At 53.3% G+C, this 17,184-nt stretch overlaps 4 protein-coding genes across 4 annotated transcripts; all 4 read left to right on the top strand.

Moving 5' to 3' along the window:
- The first annotated feature begins 679 nt into the window (after positions 1-679).
- Positions 680-2,449, top strand: LOC120689413 (protein-ribulosamine 3-kinase, chloroplastic-like). The gene is made up of 3 exons (XM_039971696.1): positions 680-813; positions 1,670-1,899; positions 2,092-2,449. Coding segments are annotated over exons 1-3 (378 nt in total). The 5' UTR covers positions 680-812; the 3' UTR covers positions 2,239-2,449.
- A 2,514-nt stretch (positions 2,450-4,963) lies between these two features.
- LOC120689412 (basic proline-rich protein-like) lies at positions 4,964-5,488 on the top strand. Its single transcript, XM_039971695.1, has one exon. The coding sequence runs from the start codon at positions 4,964-4,966 to the stop codon at positions 5,486-5,488; it is 525 nt and encodes a 174-aa protein (XP_039827629.1).
- Positions 5,489-8,190: 2,702 nt separating this feature from the next.
- Positions 8,191-12,957, top strand: LOC120693072. Its single transcript, XM_039976472.1, has 3 exons — positions 8,191-8,911; positions 10,899-11,079; positions 11,901-12,957. Exons 1-3 carry the CDS (start codon positions 8,402-8,404, stop codon positions 12,587-12,589), a joined length of 1,380 nt encoding a protein of 459 aa, XP_039832406.1. The 5' UTR covers positions 8,191-8,401; the 3' UTR covers positions 12,590-12,957.
- A 967-nt stretch (positions 12,958-13,924) lies between these two features.
- Positions 13,925-16,715, top strand: LOC120687337 (UDP-galactose/UDP-glucose transporter 2-like). The gene is made up of 7 exons (XM_039969307.1): positions 13,925-14,234; positions 14,555-14,583; positions 14,713-14,914; positions 15,140-15,382; positions 15,477-15,578; positions 15,943-16,050; positions 16,148-16,715. Exons 1-7 carry the CDS (start codon positions 14,106-14,108, stop codon positions 16,394-16,396), a joined length of 1,062 nt encoding a protein of 353 aa, XP_039825241.1. The 5' UTR covers positions 13,925-14,105; the 3' UTR covers positions 16,397-16,715.
- The last annotated feature ends 469 nt before the right edge of the window (positions 16,716-17,184 follow it).

Below are 17,184 nucleotides of genomic sequence, written 5' to 3'. Positions count from 1 at the left end.
ACCCTTGAATTTTTCAAAACTGTCTATTTTACCCTTGGGCGGTTTCTACCCGTGGTATTGCTACAGTAACAACAGTTTTACCTTTTTACTTACTTCGGCTGAATCTTTGAAAAATTATATCAAATCATAAAAAATCATAAAATAGAAAATCTAATTTTGTTGGATTTCACATGAGTAGATCTACATAATGAACATATAATATGGTATGTTTTAGTATAGATTTTTTGTTGTAGCTTAACAGTGAACAAAGCTAAAAACTTTTTACAACAACTACTACTATTAAAAAAACTACTACTAGGCAATGTGTTACTGTTCTCGTGGTTGTTTCGTTGAATAATTGAAATTTTGAAATTCGGTCCCTGTATCTGTATGATTAATTTACTATTGACAGTATCTTTTGCCGGCGCACTTCCTATGCTATTTGCTCTCAGGCAATCGTTTTTATGTAGAAAAAGCATTCATTTGATAGTTGTGGATGAATTCGAGCATATGGGTATAGAGGGCTGAATTCGAGCGCGGCATATGGGAACATGATTACATGAAGTCGTGAACGCGATTCCACTCATGTCAGGGCTGGGCCTATGAGTGCTGGCCCAATATGAAGAGCCCAGGTGGCATATGGCCACGGAGAGGCCCATCGGCATCTCGGCAGCACATGCCGACACAGCCACGCCACCCGTGTCCCAGCTCTGGCGACTGGCGAGCGCGATGGCCGCAAACGTGGCGCTGCTCTCCACCTCCTCGACCTCCACTTCCGCCGCAGCCTCCTCGTTCCTCTCCCGCCGTCCTCTACCTCGCCGCAACTCACCTTCAGTAAGCTCACCTTCCCAGCACGCTGCCCGTACCAGCTAGCCTCTCGAGTTTTCGCGCCGATTTAATTCCTTCGCTGTTATCTCTAGCTTAGCTGCCCCCGTGCTGTGCTGTGCTGTCTCGATCGGTTTTAGTAGCATCTGGGAGAACTTGGGTGGAATCGGAAGGTGCATTTGAAATGCAGGGGGTCGAATGTTGAGAGGAATTGGGCTTGGACTTATTGGTGGTGCTGGTTGCGTGTTTCTATGACTAGCCGATTCCAACCCCAATTCATGACATCTTAGTTTCAGACTACACTAGAACATTGCGCGGTGTTGCCGCGCAGAAATATGCCCTCCAGTTTATGTTTATTTTAAGAAATTGAACTGCAAAATGTCCGGGGGGGTTTTCGTAAAATTGGTAGACCGCGGGGGTTATTTGGTAAATTTGGCGTCGACGGAGTACCGGTCGATTACTGAAAAGTTCATGGGGTTTTTCATAAAATTGATGGACTTCATAATTATTTTAACAAAGTCCAGGGTTTTTTTACAAAATTCACGGAGTACGGCACGATTATAAAAAATTCAGGTTTTTTTGTAAAGTAAGGCTCCACAAAGTCCGAGGGGTTTTCTTTTAAATTGATGGACTCCGTGTTCATTTTAACAAAGTTCGGGTTTTTTTTGCAAAATTTACGTCTCTATCTATTTCTAACCATCGGATCACGATCCGACGGCCGATGTTTTCGGTGCCGACGTGGCTGGCCTCCCTGGCCGCGAGCGCGACGCGCTTTCAGTCATTAAAGATGTGTTGTGCTATGCATCTCTCAGTTCTGAATTACCCTAATTGTTTGCCCGTAATCTGTTTTCTCATGCCGCGGCAGTGGCGGCGTTGGGTGATGACCCAATCAGGGAATGGATCCTCACAGAAGGGAAGGCCACGCAGATCAAAGGGACCAGGTCCATTGGTGGTGGCTGCATTAACTCCGCTCAGCGCTATGATACTGACGCCGGCCCCTTCTTTGTGAAGACCAATAGGTGTGCTAAAAAAAATCCCGTCTGTCTGAACTTATACATCGCCGTCCATGTGTTAGCGTGGACATTGCTTACTTGTTTTTAATGGAAATCGCTTGCTTGTTTTGTAGGGAGTGCCATCACTCCCACAAAATAAAGCTCCCACCGCCAGCTTTACATCCTGAGTGCTTGTCTAGTCCAGTCCTATTTAAATTAGAGGCCCTATGGATGGTGGATTACTAAATGCTTCATTATTTTGATAGAGATATTAACGGTTCTTTGATACACACAGGTGATGCCTAAACAGCCAGGGTTTGAGAAGAGGAGGGACCTCTATCTCCTCTACCACTACCTGAATCACTACAATCTTTTTGGCTCTGGATACCGTTCATCGGCGATGTCCATAATCGAAGACTACTTATATCTGCTTGCGGCTTAGTTTCTGCTGTTTACTCTCGCATGAAAACTGAAGCAGCAACTTACATGTTCCATTGTGTATCTCAGTATGCTGTGGATTCATTTTCTTGTAAAATGTCTACCTCTTTTGTGCATAGATCGTCATATGTGCTACATCCCTGTATCAATCACTAAAAGATCCTCAGTTGTGTAAATATGTCCCTATTAATTCATCGTGATCTTGTTTATGGATACGATTGGTGGCTCAGAAGAATAATGTACTCCGCGTCCCCAGTCACTGTTTGCGTGGTGGACAATCATGATTCTGTCCCAAGAAGAACGAGTCAACATGATAGTGATCCTCTGACCCATCCTAAACTAGCCCAGTCAACTGGAAGGACACCATGAGGGGATATATGCCTGCGACCTAGATATTCTTAACAACCTTGGTGAAAAGGCCACATCCTTGTCCGCGCACCAAGACATTTTTAACAACCGGTGACCACATAACGTGGCGGCTTGCCATTCGACCACTGCCGGGAAAAGCTTAGGCTTTTTGTTGCATCATGTGCTCCCCAGCTAAGCCTTAACCAGACAAGCAACTCAAGCTCAAACGCGTCGTCCCAAGCAGGTTTTTTTCTTTCCACCACCTACTCCCCTGTTTTTAAACCCTCGTGCGTGCTCCTAGCATTGCCATGGTCGATCGTGATCATAGCATTTCCAGCACGTTTCTCGTAGGGAAGGCTTTGTAGTGTTGGAATGTCCGGTGAGATGGAGCAGGAGCAGGACGCGGCGGGCCGGGTGCGCCATTGCCTCGTGAATGCGCCGGCCATTCCTATCTGCCGCAGGCGGCTGCGACGGCGAGCACGTCCGGGTCGGAGGCCGCCAATAATGCGTCGGCGACGGAGCAGCGGGCGGGTGAGAGGCGCATTGTGGACGAGGACGACGTGTTCCAGATGCCGCGGCTGCTGGAGGGCATGGCGGAGGGGCTGATGATGAGCCCGCCGAGGCTGAGCCCCACGGCGGACGGAGTATGTGGGCTCTGTACACTTGCACTGGAAAAGCAGGAGAGAGCATGCATGAGGGAGGGGACTCCCAGTCCCAGATGTACAAATTCTGCACTAGTACATACATACAGCTAGAGCTAGTATTATTCTTACTACTGCTAGGCTGCAATCAGCGATCTGATCTCACTAGTCACTAGATCTACTACTGCTAGCTGCTAGGGCACGCAGGTTTTGGTTTGGTGGCTGTAGTACATGTATGTAGTGCAGAGTGCAGACACGACGGAGTGAATGGAGTTGCCATTGCCATGCCCGGAACGGCATGGTGATGGAGCCCCGCTGTTGCACCGGGCGCGAGAAGATCCAGCGGAATTAACCTTGGCCGGACGTACGGCAGCAGCACGCAAATTAACCTGCTGGCTGGTCCTGTTTTGTTTTGACACGATGTGTTCTGGATTTGCGGTGGTGGTGGCCCGGCGCCCGTTGTTGCCCACCACTTAATTTGGACGGCTGCACCGCATCGGCGTGTTGTAGCCGCACCGCGTTGTGTAGGTGCTAGGGCTAGCTAGATAAATAGGCTGTGCACGTGTTGGCCCTGTTGGGTTACTTTTGTTACTCCGACACATGACATTCCATGATGCAAATCCTCCCTCTATCTACTCTACCATTAATTAATTTAAAGCGCGCACCTAGCTGGTATTCTACTCTCTCTATTTTTATTTACACGTCACATTTACTTTGAAAAAAATTTACACGTCGCATTAGGTTTATCCTAAATCGGGCTTGCGCCGGCCTGCAGGACGGATTGCAAGCAAGCGCCTGGATTGGACTGTGGCTTTCTGCTGCTGCTCGCCTCGCCTGTGTTGCAGATCGATCCACATTTCAAAACTGGCTGGGCTGGACATTTCAAATTCTCCATTCATCCGCACGAACGACGAATCGGTTCGATTGGGAACACAAGATCCACGCCCTCCTAGACTTTTAAATGCTAGTCGACTGGTGGCACGTCGGTCAGATATTAACTTCTTTTTTCAAAGATTGTCAGACACAGGTTAAGCTCCCGTAGGCAGCATAAAATACAATAACCCTGACGGGATCCGGGTCGGGGTTTTCCAAAGTCGGGGTGACAAGACAAGCCCAAACGAACAAGCAGGCAAGGGGCATCTAACGATTAATGCCACAGCTGGAAGCTCTCACAGACTGATCGAGTCTACTCCCTCCGTCTCACAATATAAGTATTTGTTAATTTTTGCTAATCACATTTGATCATTCGTTTTATTTAAAAAAATTATGAAAATATAAAAATAATTATGATATACTTAAAATATATATAATGATAAAACATGCCATAACAAAATAAATAATATTTTCACAAATTTTTCGAATAAGACGAATGGTCAAACGTGAATCGCGGAAGTCGACAAATACTTAGGCTCTCCGCACTCGTCACTCTCTAAATTCACTCTCTAAAATGAATATTCCTATCTAGTCATCGAGATTCTCTTCTCTATATTCAGTTTCTCCGCACCCATTCATTCTCTATATCACTCTCTATACCAACTATCAGACCGTGGGGCCCACGTGTCGTAATTTTTTTTCCTTTTTTTACCCCTCGCCCTCCCTCCCCGCTCTCTCTCCCCCGCAGCCCTCTCTCCCCCCCTCCTCTCTCCCTCCGCCACCGCGCTCCTCCTCCCCCGGCCACCGCCGTGCGCCTCGCCGAGCCACGCCGCCCCCTCCTCCCTCGTCCCTCCCCCTCGACCTGCCATGGCTCGGAGGCCGGCGGAGCAGGGGTCCCGCCCCCCGGCGGCGGGTCTCGCGGCTGCGCGGGCGGGCAGCGCGGGCCCTCACGAGCGTAGGAGGTGCCGCGCCCCCTCCCTCCCTTCCTCTCCATCCCTGCTCAGCATGCGGCGACGTGGCGTGCGGGGAGCTCCGCGCCGCCGCAGCCCGCGGGAGGGCGAGCCGCTCCCCGCGCCGGCCGCGGCTCCCGCGCGGCGAGGCCCCTGCTCCGAGCTCCGCCGCCCCTGCTCCGAGGCCCAGCGGCGCCCACGGACCGGAGCTCGCGCGGCACGGGGCGGCGGCGGCCCACACGGCCCGGCGGGGCGAGGCAGGGCGGCCTCCGCCGGCACCCCTCCTCCTCCCTCCTCCCACGCCGGCCGAGCGCACCCCTCCTCCTCCCTCCCTCCTCCACCGGCGTCCGCGCAGGCGTGGGCGGCCTCGCCGCCGCGGCCTCGAGCTCGGCCCTCCCCAGTGCGGACGGCGGCGAGCGGGCTCATGGAGGCGGCGGCGTGACGACTCGAGCGAGCCAGGTGTGCTCGGCGGCGTGGCGGGCAGGTCGGCGGTGCGGCGCGCAGGGCGGAGCGGCAGCAACGGGTCTCGCGGCGTCGTGGAGCAGCAGCCAGCAGGGGTCTGACCCCAGCCGCAGGCTTCGCGGCGGCGCAGGAGTCCCGCCGCCTCCATGAGCGCAGTGGCCATCTCGGTTTCCTCGGCGAGTCTCCGGGCGGTAGGAGGACGAGGCGCGGCGCAGCGACCAGAGCGGTGGGACGGAGGCGCGGGCGGCGTGGCCTCGTCCCCGGCGGCGCCCATGCAGCGGTGCAGCACCTCCTACGCCCCGGACATGCGCGCGCCACCCCTGCTCCCTCGGCGGAGGGGGCCTGCCAGCGCGCAGCGGCCGCGCGGAGGTGGCCAGCGAGCGGCGAGTGAACGCGCGGCGGGGCGGAGAAGGCTAGCGGCGGCCTCCGGAGGCGCGCGCTCCTCCTCTCCGGCGAGCAGCGCCCTATTCGGAGCAAGGGCGCGAAGCAACTGGGGGCAGCGGCGGCGGGAGGCTGAGGTGGGGCCAGCGCAAGATAGAGCACGCCCTCTACTTCGCTGGGAATACCGAGCGAAAGAGCCGGCGGTAAAATAGCGCGGGCTTTCCAGACCCCGCTGCAGCAAAAATTGCGCTATCCGCGTATTGGATGCTGCGTTGTGTATCGCTTACGGATGCCGCTACGGGCAGCCTTATATTTTGAGACGGAGGGAGTATGATAATGTGTGCGTCCGTACTCACCTGATGGGGTGGGAATGGCCGAATCCCACGCTCGCGGCGACGGGTGCGTCCCCGGAAACAGCGCCCAAGCAAGGTTGGCTGCAGCCTGCAGGTCAATGCCTCGGTCGCCATGGCCTCCTGCCCTGCACCATTCTCCGGCGACGGGACACGCGGCACGGAGGAATTGTCAACCACAATTTATCGCCAGGTCAGGGGTCCTTCGATTCTCATTCTTGTCTGCCACGATTTTTTTTTTCTTTGGGGGCGTTTAGTTCCGAAACTTTTCTCTACAGTACCAATCACATAAAGTTTTCGAACACATGCATGTAGCATTAAATGTAGTTGGAAAAAATAACTAATTACATAGTCTAACTGATTTCTACGAGATGAATCTAATGATGTTAATTAATATATGATTGGATATTAATTGTCAAATAATAACGAAACGTGCTATAATATCTAAACCCAAATTTTTTCACCAACTAAACACCTTTTCAATTGAAATCGGCAATGTTGACGCTTGACACGGCACTGAATTCTGGGCCGGGGGACCATGGACGGACAGGTCGGGGGGCGTCTATTCCTCGCATGTGCGAGAAATCGAGGACATATCGCAGAAGCTGCCCCCGCTTCTCCCGCCTCCCCTAGCTCCGGCGGCGCCACTGCCGCCTCCGCCGCCGACCCTAACCAAGCACACCGCCACGCCACAGTCCACTGCCTCGCCAACGCCGGCGACCTCTGCCCACCGGAGATCCTGCCCTACCCGGCCGGCGGCGCTCCCGCGCCGCCTCGCCCTCCGTCGGCCCAACCGCCGCCGCCGCCCCCGGCCTCCTCTTCTATAGCCGGAGGCCATGGAGCCATCCCACTCTCGGCAACTCAAACCCTAAAGGCCGCCGCCTCCCTCCACCACCCCGGCCGCCGGCGACCTTGCCAGCGGCCGCTCCGCCCCACCAACCACCCGCAAGACCCCGGCAATACCCTTTCCTAAGCCCGGCGCCACCACCATCGCGAGATTCAGAGGTAGAAGAAAGCACAGTGTCGCACGGACCCACCTGGCAGCGACTGCGTCCTCCCCTTCTGCAATAGGTCGCGCTGCAGTAGCGCGCGCGAACAATAGCCTCCGCGACAGGCCGTGGCACCGAAAAATCGTGTGCGGTTGGACGGAGCAATCATATCATGCATCGATCGCCTCATTCACCTGCTGATAAATGGTGACATGTATGTACGTATGTACGTAGTATTATGACGGGAACCAACCAACCAAGACACTTGCGAGCGACGAAATAAGAGGGCGACAGCAACGGTGGTGGTGGTTTGGTTTGGTTGGGCCCAAGTCCTCCTCGAACCACTCTGCACAAACAAACTTGAGACGAACAAAATAAGTTTTTCCTGTCTAATTAAGTCCTCGATTCCACGAATAGGTGAACGAATTATGTGCTATAGGTATGTATGCATGTCACGTCTTGGACTTGTTTCATGCTTCTTGTTCACCTAAACACTGGATAAGCAATGCAGACAGAGCAGGTGATCCAAGTGGTGAACTGCTACTGCAGTAGTGTGTCTGGTTCGAAAATACTAGTACTTCTGATTAAGTATCTGAAGAACCGATGGATCCTCTCAAGACGCAAGTAGGTAAACTAGCTAATATTGTTCAGCGTACATTACAGAAGGACATGCTAGCTAACACACAGAGTAGTAAGATCGCGAAACCGGAAGCACATGAAACACGTATCGATTTGCCTGAGTCTCTGACTGAGTTGCAGCTCGCTGCATGCTGAAGCTCAAGTGCCCGGTTGGAGGGGTCAGCACTTTAACTGTTTAACAGAGACGAAACGGCTGCTGCCTTGTTTAAAGGGAAACGCTGCGCTGCTGGGGGGCTCAGCAGCTGCGCGCACCTACCTACCCCGTCTACTTAAACCGATCACCGCCACCGCGGCAGCAGAACCGGCCCCCGGGCAAGCAGGCACAGGCAGATCGCTTTCCCTGCCTCACCCCACATCGCCCACTCCCACACCACTCCTCTCCCTCTCCCTCTCCGCCCTCTGCGTCCGTCCATCCATCCATCTCATTTAAACCCCCGCGACCACGAACACCAAGCCTCACTGGCATCCATAGCAGCAGCAGCAGCATTCCGTCGCCGACACGCGGCGCAGCCGTGGGCGAGTGCCGATCGATAGATGGCGGCGGCGAGAGGGCCGCTCACGCTGCGGGACTTGCTGGAGCTCGGCTGCGACTCCAGCAGCGACGGCTTCCGCTCCTACCCGCGCTGCCTCCCCTGGAGAGACGACGCGCTGCAGGCGCCCGTGCGGCTCCTCGTGGAGACCGACTTCCGGAGGAGCCCGTCGCGGTCGCCGTCGTCGCTCTTCTCCATCGCCAGGATCTCCAGCCTCTCCAGGAGCTTCTCGCGCCGGATCAAGGAGGGTTTCTGGAGGCGCCGAGAGGACGACGACGACGGCGACCTCTGCTTGGACGACCGGGACTCGTGCGGGTTCCCGTCGCCGCTCGTCAGCAGCTGCTCCGCTTCGGACTCGGGGTCGGAGTACGCCGACGAGTCCGAGGTGGACATCGCCATTGGTGACAAGACGACGATGGCGTTCGAGCGCGACAAGCCATCGTCGTCCGCCTCAAGAAGCAGCTCGGCGGAGCACGACTGCAGCACGGACGGCGCCGCGGCAGACGGGAACAAGGTTAGTAGTGCTCGGCTGCCCATCCAGTTGGTCTTGCTCCTCCTCCATTGGCGGGCTTGCATTGGGTCCGTGCGTGCGTGTTTAATGCTGCTTGAATTGAATCATCGTGCGTCTTGTTGGTTGGGCGAGCATAAATTCGAAGGAAACCGGGCGACTGGTGATCCACCATGCACAATGTGGGCCAGCGCAGCTGCAGCAGCTCGCTCGCTGTTCCTTTCCATCCAGGTCAACCGATCCACCTAGCTTCCCGCTGGTGGTAATTCGGTGCTAGTAATTAATTAGCAATTTTTACATGTGTCGCCGTCGCGCGCGGAGTAGTACCGGCCGTACGTGTAGAGAACTTGAGCAGCAGCAGCAGCCAGCAGGAGGAGGAGGATTGTGTGCGCTTCGGTAGATTGCACCTGTTGTCGGGAGAGCATGCGCTGATGCGCGCGCGCGAGCCTCGTCAACTTTTCCCCAGGTTGGTCAGGTGATCTCTTCAGCTAGCCATGGATCGAATCGATTGACAGTCTGACAGGCGGCGCCAACTGCTTCGAACCCCATGCCACGCCGGAGTACTCGTACCAGTAGATTACTGCTAGTTTTGCCCTGTGGACTCGGTAGAAGGCTAGTTTCAGACACAAACTTTATGTTTTGAGGAGAATACTGGGACGCACTCTGTCTCTCTCCTCTCTCATAGGACCATTTCGGCATTAGAGAGCTGCTGGTGGTGGTGGTGTGGACCAAATACAAATAGAGTAGGAGTATACTTGAGTCCTTCAGCGGCGTGGTGGGAAATGAGCCCAACGGAGATTAGCTACTCTATCACCGTCCGCTGCTCCAAAAGATCGCGTGTAGCGATAGGGAGCAGCTAGGCCCGCCTGATTGCTTGCTCCACCGCTTAATTCTCCGCCTTGGGATACGCAGTCCGGCCAATCCACACACACAGGCTACTACTACAAGTAGATGCCTGTAGGAGTTACTAGGATCCAACAACAATTCACTCTGTTCGGTGTTTGGTTCCTCCAACCAGCCAACAGTATTTTTCTCTCACACAGCTCCAGCATTAGCCTCCAGCCTCTAGCTAGCCAACAGTATTTTTTTCTCATACCACTCCAGCACTAGCTATCAACCAACAGTATTTTTCTCTCATACCACTCCAGCACTAGCCATCAGCACCAGCACAGCGAATAGAGTGTTTGGGCTAGACTTGCATCGCAACACCGTACCCCCACTGTCTTTATGGTGCACTGTAGTTTGCTCAAGCTACCGGCAACATCTACAATTCCATTAACTATCTAAAAATAAAAAAGGCATTATCTACTAGCACTAGCATGTCACATGCGTGATTGGATCGGATTACAAAAATATATACGATGCCACCAGCACCATATATATATAGGGGTGGTAAAGGGCCCAACATTTTGAACTAGGAAATCTAAAGATCGGGCCCTAAAAGGGCCGGGCTCTAAACATATGTATTTTTGAACTAAAAATTTTAAGGGTCTTATTGGACTGTGAAGAGGCCACTAGGGTCATGGCCCATTACCACCCCTACATACATACAGTACATGTCAGTATGTCACCACTCACCAACTACCACCCAGCAGCTCGCTGCTGATCCTGACCCGATGCATACACGCTCTTCTGGTTCTCAAAGAAATAATACCCCCCAAAAGAGGACAAGACAAATAACCACAACCTGTGGTCTCAAAGAAGATAAAACGACATGGTCTGCCATGGAAAGGCAGCGTGGTCGATGGATGATTTGATTCACAATCATGCGTGCTCCCCCTTTTGGCATGGCATGCATCTTGGCCGGACTTTCTGCCGTCTGCATCTTCGCCTGCCATTGCTGTATGCAAGTACTACATACAATTAACAGTAGCCCATGCATGCATGTACTTACCGCCAGCGTGCAGTGGTTAACTATTGATTGGTAATTATGCAAATGCATGGGTGGTCGAATAAATCCATTAACTTTTATGCTATATGTCCATGCATGCAGATGCAGGCGGGTGCAGGCGACGCCATGAGCAAGAGCAAGTTGGGGATGGAGGAGGACAAGCAACAGCTGAGCCCCGTGTCCGTTCTGGATTTCCCCTTCGATGACGACGACGCCGACGAACGGAGCGACGCCGGCACGTGCTCGCCTTCCTTTCACCGCTGTCCGGATCTTCTTCTCCACAGTAAATCTCTCTCGATCTGCTGCATGCGGTTTCGATTATACTATATATTCTTCATTTCTGGTCGTTTATGCATTATTATTGTTTTGGTTTCGTTCATTCTTCATGCCACCACATACTAGCTCGACAGACCATGCTACTAGTATCTATGATGCCCATCGAATTAACACTTGCTCGGTTAGTGTGCCAACACGATATGGGCAGCACCAGCTAGCAGTTCTTGATCAGCCGGTCTTTCTTGCCGGCCGGACGTGGAGCTATAGCACTCTGCACTCCGATGCCGAACCCGTTCCGATCGAGAATCTCCTCTGCAACGGCGCCGCACTGTTTTTGAAGGGAAAAAGAATACTAGTAGCTCCCCGTTTCCGTTTCCCGTGCTTCCTGGTCTCCTTGGCTAGAGACTTGGTATTTTGACTCCTGTTTGTAGGTTGTAGCCTTCCCCTCCTTCTCTCTCGATCTCTGCGTTCGTATAGTCAATAATGGTCCTCGATCACGCATTATCATGGCACCGTATACTTCTAGTATAGAGTACTAGTATAGTAGTAGCAGAAGATGCCCGGCCGGCCGCCGCCGGATCAATGCCACGTGATCACGACGATTGTCGCATCACGTACACCATGTACCTAGGTTAACTAGCAGCTAGGTAATTGCGATATGCATCGCCCCTGTTATTGTTAAACAACAATCTCATCATCAGGAACAGTAAAAATCCAATACAAAGTGAATTCATTGGATTCATTGAGATGCATGATTGAGGACAAACAGAAACAGTAGTTTATTGACCAATCAATGAATTAACTGCCGGTTTCATGGTGGGCCTGCAGGGACGACGACGAAGCAGCTGCTCCACAAGATCCGGCGGTACGACGGCATGGCGCAGGCAGTCGACCCCGTGGATCTCGAGGCACGATTCACCGCCACCACCTCCGAGTCCGGCGAATCCGTGTGCGCGAGCACACATCTCCCAACCACCAGCTCCTCCTCGGACACCGCCGCCAGCAGTAGCGCGACATCGACGACGACGGCGCCGCGCCACGGCGAGGAGCACCAAAGCGTCGACCAGAAACCACGGGATCAAGAAGAGCTTGACGAATACCGCCTGCTCGCGCAGCTGCTCCTCGAACTCGAGGTCGACACGGCGGCGGCCGTAGACGAGGCCTCCCAGGTGCTCTTGCTCGACTTCTTCGTGGAGGGAGTCGACCGCCTCCGTTCCTCGGCGACGGTCCGGCCGGCGGATAAAGACGACGACGACCGGGTGGCGGAGGCGCTGGTGGGGGCGGCCGCGGAGTGGCTGCGGGGCGCGGGGGCGCAGTGGGGCATCAGGGACGTGATGCTCTCCGGGAAGGCGGCGCTGGAGGACATGGAGCGGGGCCGGCGGTGGCTGTGCGCGGGCGAGGAGCAGCGGGACATCGGCGCGGCGGTGGAGGGGTTCGTCATGGACGGGCTGGTGGACGAGCTGGTCGCGGAGCTGGTGCCTTGGTGGCACGGTGACGGCCGTCGATGGAGCCACTAGATTAGGAATTGCTCATCGTGGATGGTGCGCGCGGTGTCAACGCCACGGAGTTTTGGCCGCCGGCGGGCGAAAACCCCGTGACGTTAACACGGCGATCGAGGTCCGGCCGGCCGTGGACAGAAAGCAAGAGCAGCGTGTACATGTCCGCCGAGGGAGCTACTAGTACACATTTTTGTGGGTTTTGCTGGAATTGTGGTCCGTGCGTCTCACATGGTGATGGCGAACTAACTCGTTGCTTAATTAATTCAGTGCTACCACGACCGTTTTACTCAGGCCTGCAAGGTCCATGGGCTTAGTTCGTTCCTACAACAGGTCCATAGGCCTTGTGGTGAGCCTTGCATTGAGAGATGATAGTTGGGCTTAGTTCATTTTTGGGCTTCTTTGTCGGCCGCTCTCCTTTGTCGTCGTCTGGTCACAGGTCACAACTCTATTTCTCCCCCATGTTCTGTCACGGATGCTACTTGCTAGTGGGTTTGCGTGCAGTGCCAATGCGTGATGGGTGAAAGAAATTCAAGTGACAGTCAACTCTTTGGAGTCTTGATGGACGACGCTGTGTACGTTGCAGCTGCCCAAAGGAAGCTTGGTAAACTCTTCCTTTGGCTTAACGACTCAATCGTCGCATGCAAAAAAACTGTCCCTTCGCTGGATCACGCGCTTCTACGCCACCGGTAGACTTGCATGCACATTTCATATGGCGAGGTAAATCCTTTTTTTTTTCCAGTTCTTCCATCGGGCATCGGCCGTAGCCAAACCATCTCCTCTGGCTCTGATCTGCCGGGGAAAAAAACAGTGTTCCGCACCTGGCGAAAAATAAGTATTGCTGAACAAGACAATCATCTCGCATTAATAATTTATGATTCTGAATTCTGAATACTAGGCAGCAAGTAGCAGAAGCAGCAGCCAGTCAGCCACACTTGCCCGTCCGGACTCCGGAAAGCCCTCAACGATCACCGTGTTCGGCAGACTGGAGTTGGAGGCTGGAACTGGAGTGATGTGAGAGAAAAATACTATTACTTGGCTGATGGTTGGAGGCTGAAGCTGGAGTGATGTGAGAGAAAAATACTGTAGAGGCTGGAGACTGGAGAACAGCCGAACGCAGTGATATCACTTGTCCTCCATGAATCGAGATCGCGGACCCACCTGTCAAGGACCATCGTTTGGCTAGGATACCCGCGGAAACACATGCACGCGCCGCGTGGTGCTGCATACCCTGTGACAAATGGGGCAGCTCTTGAATTCGATGGCTGGCTGCTGACCCAAGAGGTGCCACGCCAGCCCGCGCCCGAGCACTTGGACTAGTAGTAGTATCGTATCCCCATCCCCGATCTGCATATCTTGGCGACTACTAGTAGCGGTTGCAGTTCTGTTTCGAGAGCCCTGCCCACCCAGGACTCCACTGCCGATTCCTTCCTTGTTCCTCGCCCTCGCACCGTAACTACTAGCCCGCGCACCCGGCCGCCATTGACCGGATCCTTGTTTCGTTCTCCTTGGACTTGGAGGGGTGCGGCGCCTCGCCATGACCGGAGGGGAGGAGCAGGGGAGGGCGCTCTTCGGCTTGTCCCTCACGGACCGCCCCAGGTGGCAGCAGTTCTTCATCTGCGCCTCGGGCTTCTTCTTCGGCTACCTCGTCAATGGCGTCTGCGAGGTGAACCCTCTTCCTCCTCCTCCTCCTCCTCCTCCTCCTTTCTGAGAGATTGCTGTACAGGCGGAATTGTGTCACAGTACAGTTGCATCATTTTCCTCCTCGTATTCGTCATCGTCGACTTTTATATAGCACCACCACGCTTGCTTGCTCAGCATGGGTTTTTCTGAACGAAACTTCGTTCCGCGACAGATTTCCCCCCTACTTTTTCACTGCCTGCACAAAATTTCTTGACAGGGAATAATAAACTTCTGCTCCTGATTATTATATTCTCCCATCTTTTGGTGCCTGATTTTTTTCTGCTCTTCTCGATCGTGCTCCAGGAATACGTCTACAACAGGCTTCAGTTCAGGTGACCTTCTGTGAGACTGTGACTGCACTGCCTGCTCTGCGTATCTTCTTTCTCTGTAACACTTGCAACTGATCGCTCAGGTCTCGTTTCTGAAAAATAAAATAATAATAATAATACTCTGTCCTGCAGCTATGGGTGGTACTTCACGTTCGTGCAGGGGTTCGTGTACCTGGCCCTCATACGCCTGCAGGGCTTCACGATGAAGCAGATGGTGAACCCCTGGCGGACGTACGTGCGCCTCTCGGCCGTGCTCATGGGCTCCCATGGCCTCACCAAGGGCTCCCTCGCATTCCTCAATTACCCTGCACAGATCATGTTCAAGTCAACCAAGGTAGTACTACTGTGCAATCTTTTTTATTTTCACCGTTACCCATACACTGGAAAGTGTGTAGGAATACTCTTAAGAAAAATGGGAACAGTGTCCAATGTCTTTACCTGCCAACTGGAGTAGCTCCTCGGGCGCACATACGATTCCTTTTTTTCATCAACAATTGTTGTTCTTGATGTTTCAGCGCAGTCTGAAACGCCGTACACTACTGTATGCCTTTGTATTCAGGTTCTACCAGTGATGATCATGGGGGCCTTTATCCCCGGCTTGAGACGCAAATACCCATTCCAAGAGTACGTATCAGCCGTGATGCTTGTCATCGGCCTCATACTCTTCACGCTCGCGGATGCGCAGACATCGCCTAATTTTAGCATGGTTGGCGTGGCCATGGTGTCTGGGGCGCTTGTCATGGATGCCTTCCTTGGCAATCTGCAAGAAGCAATCTTCAAGATGAATCCGGACACGACCCAGGTACGCCGTCCGATCACTACATAATCCGATGTTGTTCTTACTGTAATATATAGTTTGCAGTACTAACAGTGAAACATTCTGTGCATGCAATTAGATGGAGATGCTTTTCTGCTCCACTGTTGTTGGCCTTCCATTCCTAGCCCTGCCAATGGTGTTAACTGGGGAGCTCATGACGGCATGGACTTCATGTTCCCAGGTGAGTGAATGTTAGTAGTAGCTCAATGTAGCCGTCACTCGAGCTAAATATTTCAGAATGTTCATAGCCCAGGCGACAGGAAAAGAATCAACTACTGCATGCTCTTTTGTGTAGTATCTTTCAGAAAATCCATCTTTACAGCCATTTCTGGATAATAATAATCCGAACTTCTGAACACTGAACCCCCTCACATCCTTATTCTAGTGACAAGAACTGGTTGTCAGGAAAAGAATCAGATCCACTCAAAAGTGCTGCTAGCTAACTTGTTCTTGATTGTTGCTTCTGATGCCATTTTTTCTGAAGAAGATTTGATCGACGACAGAGCTGGGCTGACCTTGTGTTCTTTGAAACGCATGCATTGCAGCACCTGTACGTGTACGCGGTGCTGGTGTTCGAGGCGATGGCCACGTTCGTCGGCCAAGTCTCCGTCCTCTCCCTCATCGCACTTTTCGGAGCCGCAACCACCGCCATGGTCAGTCGGCGAGCGTTTCGCCTCATCTCCACGCAGCGTATACTCACAGCGATGCATGCACATCACACCTCGATCAAAACCATGTCGCATTCTGCAGGTGACGACGGCGAGGAAGGCGGTGACGCTGCTGCTGTCCTACCTGATCTTCACCAAGCCCCTGACGGAGCAGCACGTCACGGGGCTCCTCCTGATAACCATGGGTATCGTGCTCAAGCTCGTGCCGGAGAACAAAGAAGGCGGTCTGCGCCGGCAGGCGAAGAAGGTGGAGCGCTCTTACGACGACGACGACAAGAAGCGGGTGATCAGAGAATTGGAGGAGGAGGAGGAAGAAACAGCCTTGGTATAGTACGAGTGCCATACTGACCCAAGCAAAACAAGGCCGGCTCGTTGAACAACAATGCCAAAAGAAAACCAGCCCTAAGAATGATATAGGATACAAAAAAGGATAACAGTAATCGACAGTCTCTTTCTCCCTCTCGCTTTTCTCGCATATGTGCAAATGCAGACTACTTCTTTCATTCGCCCTAAAAATTCAGCTTATTTTGTACGGATAAGACTGAACAGACGCGATTTCTCGTATTGCGCATGTAACTGCCACTATGTAACATCATCGCTGAGCATGTTGTATAATTGATGCAATGGCTGGAATCTTCCATCTTCTTGGCCAGCTCTGAACTTGAATAGGGGAGACCATTCTATCAGAAGACTCCTATTTTCCTACATAATATCAAGGGTTTCTCTCGATCTACTCAGTAACTCAGATCCGTTGTATGACAGTAGGAACAAACAAAGAGATGCAGATTTCTATTGATATCAGTCCATTAAAATTTGAGCTCATCCGATCTGGTCGCCAGACTTGTGAGCCTCGCTGCAGAACACCTCCTCTGCTTCGGCGCTTCGCCCATGGCCTGCTTGCGTCGCCCGGCGGAGAGCCCCCGAGTTCCGGCAGTCGCAGACCACGCGCACCGCGAACGCAAGGAATGAACCAGCCACGAGAGGAAGCGCATATGCTCGCTGTCTAGCTCGGGGCATCGGCCATGGCATCACGAAGCTCGCCGTTCAGCAGAGGCTGCGTAGGAGCCCGGGCGGGAACGCGCGGAGTCTATGGCATGGCATTGGCGGCGCTCTTCCTGT

Source organism: Panicum virgatum, chromosome 9N (assembly GCF_016808335.1).
Source record: "Panicum virgatum strain AP13 chromosome 9N, P.virgatum_v5, whole genome shotgun sequence".
Classification (NCBI taxonomy): Eukaryota; Viridiplantae; Streptophyta; class Magnoliopsida; order Poales; family Poaceae; genus Panicum; species Panicum virgatum.
Note: the sequence above shows the minus strand (reverse complement) of the source record. Positions and strands in the feature narration are given on the sequence as shown.

Coding starts and splice junctions, on each gene's coding strand:
- LOC120689413 (XM_039971696.1), top strand. Junction 1,900..2,091: donor CGTGGACATTGCTTACTTGT/TTTTAATGGAAA, acceptor TGATACACACAG/GTGATGCCTAAACAGCCAGG.
- LOC120689412 (XM_039971695.1), top strand. CDS start 4,964: ATGGCTCGGAGGCCGGCGGAGCAGGGGTCCCGCCCCCCGGCGGCGGGT.
- LOC120693072 (XM_039976472.1), top strand. CDS start 8,402: ATGGCGGCGGCGAGAGGGCCGCTCACGCTGCGGGACTTGCTGGAGCTC. Junction 8,912..10,898: donor CCGCGGCAGACGGGAACAAG/GTTAGTAGTGCT, acceptor CCATGCATGCAG/ATGCAGGCGGGTGCAGGCGA. Junction 11,080..11,900: donor TCCGGATCTTCTTCTCCACA/GTAAATCTCTCT, acceptor GTGGGCCTGCAG/GGACGACGACGAAGCAGCTG.
- LOC120687337 (XM_039969307.1), top strand. CDS start 14,106: ATGACCGGAGGGGAGGAGCAGGGGAGGGCGCTCTTCGGCTTGTCCCTC. Junction 14,584..14,712: donor TACAACAGGCTTCAGTTCAG/GTGACCTTCTGT, acceptor TCTGTCCTGCAG/CTATGGGTGGTACTTCACGT. Junction 14,915..15,139: donor TCATGTTCAAGTCAACCAAG/GTAGTACTACTG, acceptor CTTTGTATTCAG/GTTCTACCAGTGATGATCAT.